The sequence below is a fragment of the Nannospalax galili genome, unplaced genomic scaffold (genome assembly GCF_000622305.1).
Source record: "Nannospalax galili isolate Female #2095 unplaced genomic scaffold, S.galili_v1.0 scaffold120, whole genome shotgun sequence".
Lineage (NCBI taxonomy): Eukaryota > Metazoa > Chordata > Mammalia > Rodentia > Spalacidae > Nannospalax > Nannospalax galili.
The window spans coordinates 5,074,794-5,082,475 of NW_008350324.1; the positions used below are offsets into that span (position 1 = coordinate 5,074,794).

Sequence of the window (7,682 nt, forward strand, 5' to 3'; positions counted from 1 at the left end):
ACACTCTGGCCAACAACTCAAAAGAAGGTATCTTCTATCTGGCATTGTTGCTTGTCATGTCGCCTTTAGCTATGCATATAGACTCTTAAATTATTTTGGCCCCTTTAATCTTTGGTTATACATTCCTTTTGGGCCATACAGTTGGCCCAGATAAACGAATTTATTTTTACTCTTAAGGTTGTTTGAGAATCTATTCCTCAGGGGTCACATGGGCTTGGGAGGAGCCCCTGGCTCCTTTCTTTTACCAGTTCCACCTATGTGAAGATAAGTCAAAGGTCCTGCTCGACCTTGGTTGGCTTTGCTTGGAAGCATGGAAGAAATGTTTCCTCTGTGTTGGTCCTCCCCTTTGTAGACTGGACCACTGGTTCAAGTCCATCTGGTGGGGTCTCCTCAGCCTCCTTGATCAAGAGGACAGGTGACCCACAATTACAGGACATTTTGAGAGATGCTCATAGTCCCCTGGAACTAGTCGACCTAGGAGGGCAAGGAGCAAAAACTGTTTCTTTATATCCCTTTGACCAAATTATGTATGTGTATGTATGTATGGGAGTATATACACATAAATGCAGGTGCCCACAGAGTCCAGAAGTATTGGATCTCCCAGGAGCTGGAGGTACAGGCCATAGTGAGCCACCTGATGTGGTTGTTGAGAATTGAACTTGGGACCTCTGGCAGAGCAACAAGTGCTCTAAACCATTGAGCCATCTTTTTAGCCCAATATTTTATTTTTAATTATGTGTGTGTGCATGTGTGACAGTGCCCATGAAGGCTAGAGGCATTGGATTCCCTGGAGCTGCAGTTACAGGAAGTTGTGAGCTGCTAAACATGGGTACAGGGAAGCAAACTTGGGTCCTCTGGAAGAGGACTTAACTGCTTAGACTTAACTGCTGAGACTTCTCTTCCAGCCCTAGGACTTACTTATGTTTTAAAATGATTGTGGCTGGTATGTGAAGAGGTCACCAGGTGCAATGGAGACCAGTGAGAGCTTGCCCAGTGGCCGACTTGAGACAGTGGTGGCTTGGCCCAGGAGGGAAGCCATGTCATTGCTAACTGCTGCTTTGCACTCTTCCCAGCTGTGCTCCTCCTTCCTAGTCAATATGTTTTTATCTCTGAACTGTTGCTGGGAAGTTCAGCAGCTTTACCACTTATGCTGCAAACCTACTTCTTGCTGCTCACCAGTGCTTTGTCATCTCAGTTTTGCAGAGTACTCAAGCACAGTCAGAGAATTTGTTTTTTACATTATCCATTGATTTTCTCATAGGACCAGATAGGTAATGCTTTTTTGAATGCAAGCTTAAAGAGATTGATTTTTGTCTTGGATATCTTTACAGGGTTATATTTAGAGTTATGCAACATATATAGAGTGGTGACTGCCTAAAGGTTAATCTAGAAGGGGGGTAGGACAATGCAATAAGAAGTACATGTGTGTTGGGCGTGGTGGTGCACGCCTTTAATCCCAGCACTCGGGAGGCAGAGGCAGGCCGATCTCTGTGAGTTCAAGGCCAGCCTGGTCTACATAGTGAGTTCCAGGACAGCTGGGGCTACAGGGAGACCCTGTCTCAAAAAGACCAAAAAAACAGAAGTACATGCGTTAACTCTTAGGGGACAAGAGGCTATTCAAGAGTGGGAGCAGTGGGACAAGTAAAACACATCTCAGTAAGGGAAGGGCAGTGAAGAAAATGGGGGTGTTGCCATAGAGGCTGGAGCTAGATGTGAGAGAGGACCTGGGTTTGTGTTTATGGAATATTATGGTAACCAAGGCTATAGTCAGGATCCCTTCTCTTGGGCAGCTGGCATTCAATTGGAACAGTGGGTAGTAGAAGGACAAGCCATGAATGAGTTACTAGGTAGTCATTTCAGAGAGGTAAGTGCCATGTAGAAGCAAAATAGTGTAATGTGCTTGGGTTGGGGGTGGAGAGGAGACTCTTGATTGGTAATCAGGGAAGGCTTCTTTGAGTATGTGATATTCTATCTGAAACCTGGATGATGGGAAAGAGCCACCCCTAGAGGGTTTGGCCACTGTTTCAAATGGGGAGATCTTAGGCAGAAAAGGCAATAGCTTGCTAGGCTAGCTCCCAGTTGTAGAGCTAGGAGCCAGGTGAGTAAAGAGGGCAGGATCAATGTTGGCTTCACTCAGTAGTGCTTTACAACTTTACACAGAAGTAAGTGCTCATAGGTGAAAGAAACATACTAGGGAAAAGTTATGCTGCCAAGACCAAGAAAGCAGACTCCCAAGAAGGCTGGAAACCAAGGCCCACCCTGCAGGGAAGTCAGGGAAAAGGTGGTTGGTTTTAGTTTTAGGTTATGGTGGGCCAACCAGAGTGGTGCTCATGAGAGAGTGAAGAATTCAGAGAACAAACAACAGATGAATAAGAAGCAGAGAGTGTGGGAGTGGGGAAGCAGTTTGGGACTCCCCAAAAAGTCTCTTCCCTTTTCCTTTGTGAACACAGGTGCAGCTGCCCTGGATTCTTGCCCAGCTGCACACCTCGTTGTGCTTTCTCTTGTCGCTTGTCTGACACCAGCATTTCCCTTTGGACTCTGACTTTGCTTTCTGTGTGCTTCTGAAGACTTGCCCCTTGATACCCTCATTTACTTGTTTTGGTGGGCTGCAGCATCAGGCCAGGCTTGCTGTCTTCCCTGGTGGGACTAGTTTCTGAGACTCTCCATGTCCTGGAGCCTGTTTCTGCAGGGGCAGTAGTTACACAGGCCTCCTGAGATAGATCTGATTCATTAAAAAACTTGAGGGAGGGAGGCTTTATTTTTATTTTATATGCATACCTCTTTTGCCTGCTTGTATGTAAGTGCACAGTGTGCATGCAATGCCCATCAGAAGAGGGTGTCAGATCCTCTGGAACTGGAATTAAGGACAGTTAACTAAACCTGGGTCCTCTGTAAGAGCAACAGGCGTTCTTAACTGCTGAGCCATCTCTCCATCCCTGAGTCATTTTTAAAAATTATTTGTTTGTTTATTTTTATTTATGTTTTAGGTCTTTTTGAGACAGGGTCTCCCTATAGCCCCAGCTGGCCTGGAACTCTCTATGTAGACCAGGCTGGCCTGGATCTCAGAGAGATTTGCCTGCCTCCCAAGTGCTGGGATTAAAGGCATGCACCACCACTTCCGGCTTATTTATTTTTATTTTATGTGTATGAGTCTTATGCCTGCATGTAGTGCACCCATGTTGTGTAGTACCTGCAGAGGCCAGAAGAGGGCATTGGATTCCCCTAGAACTGAAGTTACGGACAGTAGTTAGCTGCCATGTGAGTGCTAGATACAAACCTGGGTCCTCTGCAAGAACAGCCAGTGCTCTTAACTGCTGAGCTATCTCTCCAGCCCCAAGTCATTTTTTAAAAACACATTCTTTAAAAAAAAAAAAAAGATTGTGTGTGTGTGCATGCACAAACTCATGTTACAGTATATATGTGGAGGTCAGAGGACAACTTGAAGGAGTAGGTTCTCTCCTTCCACCATAGGGGTTCCAGGGATGAAACTCAAATTATTAGGAGTGGCAGCAAGAGCCTTTAACCCTGGCCATCTTGCTGACCCAGATTTGAGTCATTTGACAGTAAATAAAAGTGGAGAAAGAGATAGGCTTTTACTTAAGATTGCAGAACACTGTATTTGAAAACAGGGAAGGTAGTCAGTCAGTAGAGAGGCACTGAGGAGGAAGAGGGCAGAGAAAAGCCCAGGACTTGGGGCAGTAGTGGAAAGTGGATCTTTAGTGAGATGTTTCTTCTTGCAAACTCAGGAAGGGAAGATCAGGATCTAAAGATTCTCAAGTTGAGGGGCTGGAGAAGTGGCTCAGAGGTTAAGACCACTGGCTATTGTAGAGAACCAGGGTTCAGTTCCTAGCACCCACATGATGGTTAACAACCGTCCATAACTCAAGTTTCAGGAATCCAACACCTTTTTCTGGCCTCCTCAGGCATTGCACACATGAGTGCACTTATATGCAGGCAAAATATATACCTCAAAATTTAAAAGATTCTTGAGTTGGAAGAGAAATGAGAGGGGGAAACTTATGGGAAGGGGGTCTGAGTCTGTAGCAATAAGAAAATTCCTCAGGGGGCGGGGAGCACAAGAACATAGAGATGTGATTTGCATGCTTATAATCCCGGTGTTTGAGAGACAGAGGCAGAAGATCAAAAATTCAAGACTAGCCTTGGCTATAAAGTAAATTCAAGGTCAGCCTGGGCTGCATGAGCCCTTGTCTCAAAAAAGGGGTAGAGGGAAACACAGGTGGTCTGAAAGTCTGACTCTACATTGTTGCAGGAATTTTACTAGAGAATTGTCCATGATGAATGAGAGAACTGCCAGCCCTGCCAAGGCGCAGTTGAAATTAGCATGTATTTAGAGCCAAGTCAGCTTGCTTCAGGATTGCTCTGCTATGGAGCTGGAGCTAATGTTAACTACTGTCAGTAGAGAGTTTGGATTTTAGCCACTAATTGTATTTCCAGAAGATATTAACCTCATAAATGTCCTTAACAGTACTTCAAAAGCTGATTTGGTTTCCTCTTTCTTACTTGTACCTGCCAGAAGGCTCATAATTAATGAGCAACTACCTATGGAATTCAGTGTAAGGAATTTTAATCAACAGCTTTTCAGAGAGCCTGTTAAACGTGACTGATTTGTGAATATGGATGTTGTGAAAAAAACAGCAGCCTCTCAAGCTTAGCCTAGCCTTCCTTTTGTCTGACGTAGTCTCTAGAGCATGTAGATGCTCAGGTAGTTGTGATTTTTTTTTGGTCTTTTTGAGACAACGTTTCCCAGTATGCCCAGCTGGCCTGGATCTCACTATGTAGTCTAGGCTGGTCTTGAACTCACAGAGATCCACCTACCTCTGCCTCCCAAGTCCTGGGATTAAAGGTGTGAGCCACCATGACCGGCTGGGAAGTGGTTTTTTAAGCAACTAGATCACAGTAATATTCTGAAGTAGAACTCTGCTAACTAGATGAAAACATACAATTTCAGAACCTCTTTTTTCTTTAACTGTTAGGTTGAAAATGGGATATTTGTAGCCAACCCACTTCAGGAACGCACAATTCTAATGAGAAAAGAGGGAGAATCTGCCAAAAGCATTAATGAGATGCTTCTGAGTAGACTTTCTCGGTACAGAGCCTCCCCATCAGCCACACTCGCAGCTTTGACCGGCTCCACCATCTCCAATACATTGAAGGAGGATCAAGCAGGTGGGTTACTTTATGCTTCCTAGCATAGTTTCTTTGCAGAGATGTGTTCAGCTGCCTTTAATTGGGCATCTGCTCTGTGTTGTACAGTGTGCTTTACTTTGCATAGCATTCCTTATTTGAACTTCCATTTATTGACCAATTTTTTTTCCCTCCAAGTTAACAGCTATTCTGGGCTATGGACATGAATTTGTAATATTGTATTCTTTACCTTTAACTATCTTATCATTGCTGTCAGTATGCCTTGACTTTTTGTTGTTGTTGTTGTTTGGCGACAGGGTCTCATCACCTGGCTAGCCTAGAACTTTCTGGCCTCCAGGTCACAGAGATTCTCCTGCCTTTGCCTCTAGAGTGCTGGAATTAAAGGAGTATACCATCACACCTGGCCTTTTTTCTAGTTTCTTGAGACAGGGTCTCCCTGTGTAGCCCAGGCTGGTCTTATTTATAATCCTCCTGCTTCACATGAACTTCCTGAGTGCTGTGAATCACATTGTGAGTCACCATGCCTGGCATTAAATACAGTCTTCAGCAAGCAAAAGATAGAGCTTCCACAATAGAGATTTTGTTATTTAAAATTAATCTTTTGATTTTTGTAATTTAATGCTTTTTTTTTTTTGGTTTTCTATTGATTGTTTTTTGACAGGGTCTCCCTAGTCACAGCCCACCTGGAGGTCACAATATAAACCAGGGTGGTCTGGATCTTATAGAGATCCACCTGCCTCTGACTCCAGAGGGCTGGGAATTAAAGGCACATGCCACTATGCCGGGCATAATTTAATGCTTTTTTAAAAAGGGTACATTTGTCTTAGTTTGCCTTCAATTGCTGTGATAAAAACACTGACCCAAACCAACTTGGGGAGGAAAGAGTTTATTTGGCTCACAGCATAGTCCATCATCAGGAAAGCCAAGGCAGGAACTCGGGTCAGGAATCTGGAGCACATACCATGGAGAAATACTGCTTACTGGCTTGCTCCTCTGGTCTGTACTCAGCCTGCTTTCTTGTACAACACAAGACTACTTGTGTAAGAGTGGCAGCATCCACAGTGGGCTGGGTGCTCCCACATCAGTCAACAATCAAGAAAATGTCCCACATACATGACCACAGGAGGCAATTTTGGTTCCTTATACCCAGGTTTGTCAAGTTGACAGCTAAAGCTATCCAGCACATTTATAGAGCTTCATAGTCAAAACAGTGTAAAAAGTACACAGACAAGTCCTGTTCCCATCATGTTCATCTGTATTCTGTCCCCTCCCTGCCTTTTAACTACATTTATTAGATTTTACTTATCCTTTCTAGATTTCTTTATGCAAATACAGTTAAAGATATAGCTTATGTTGTTACTTTCTACCTATGTGATTTATTTTCAAGAAAAGGTCACAGTATGTTTCCCATATGGTCTTCAACCCTTCCCTCAGGCCATCCTTCTGCCTCAGCCTCTTGACTGCTGGGATCACAGTATATGCTCTTAAATTCTGAGCCATCTCTTCAGCCCCAGAAGTGATAATTCTTGCTCTTTCTTCCTAATCTTGACATATCTTTGTTTCAGTTAGGACTCCCTCATATCCAATTTCTTTGGGTAACTGAATTAATTTGTGTGTCAAATATTTTTACTCAGCATTTTCTTTCGTCCCCCACCCCCAACCAGCAAATACTAGCTGTGGCCTACCTCTAAAAATGCTGCGTAAGACACCCATCTATACCTGTGGCACATACTTGGTGATGCTGGTACCGCCTCCAGGGGGATCAGGCAGCTCTGCCACCAGGTCTCTCTTTGGTGGAACAAGTGGTTTGTCATCTTTAAAAAGTAAGTAATATTTTATTTAGGGCACTTTTCCTGATTTATTTTTTTAACTCTTAAATATAAGGGACTCCTATTTATTGTTTTAAACTTACTCTATTAAACCATTGTTTGCAGTAGTTCTTTGTTAACACAAAATAATTATCAGTACAGTTGTTATAGGCTAAAGAATTCATTAATTTTTCTGGTTCTGGGGATGGAACCCAGGGTCCTGTGTGTGCTATACAAGTGTTAGCACTGCACTACATTCCCACTCCTAAATTGTATGTAAATTCTTTCTTTCTTCCTTCATTTCTTCCTTTCTTTCTTTCTTTCTTTTTTTTTGTGTGTGTGTGACAGAGCTTCTCCACGCAGCCCCAGCTAGCCTGGAACTTGTGTAGGCCAGGCTCAGGCTGGCCTTGAACTCACATAGATCTGCTAGCCTCTGCCTCCCAGGTGCTGGGATTAAAGGCATGTGCCACTATGCCCGGGTAGGAAGTTTTTTAAGATATATAATTTATTATTTTCATTTTATGTGTATGAGTTTATTACCTGCATGTATGTATGCACCCATGTCATGCCTGAGGAGTTGAGAAGAGGGCGTCAGATCCCCTGGAACTGGCAACCGACAGTTGTTACCTGCTTTGTGGGTGCTAGGAATTGAACCCAGGTCCTCTGCAAGAGCAGCTAGTGCTCTTAATCACTGAGCCATCTCTCCAG

General features: G+C 43.7%; 1 protein-coding gene across 7 annotated transcripts in view; it reads left to right on the forward strand.

Annotated features, from left to right (window-relative positions):
• The window catches only part of Hectd4 (HECT domain E3 ubiquitin protein ligase 4), a 211,979-nt gene that overhangs the window by 72,142 nt on the left and 132,155 nt on the right, over positions 1 to 7,682 (forward strand). For all 7 annotated transcript variants that reach the window (XM_008847507.1, XM_029570593.1, XM_029570590.1 and 4 more), the window contains exons 8-9: positions 4,995 to 5,187; positions 6,831 to 6,989. In XM_008847507.1, the coding sequence (XP_008845729.1) occupies positions 4,995 to 5,187; positions 6,831 to 6,989 (352 nt within the window). The remainder of the gene's footprint in view (positions 1 to 4,994; positions 5,188 to 6,830; positions 6,990 to 7,682) is intronic.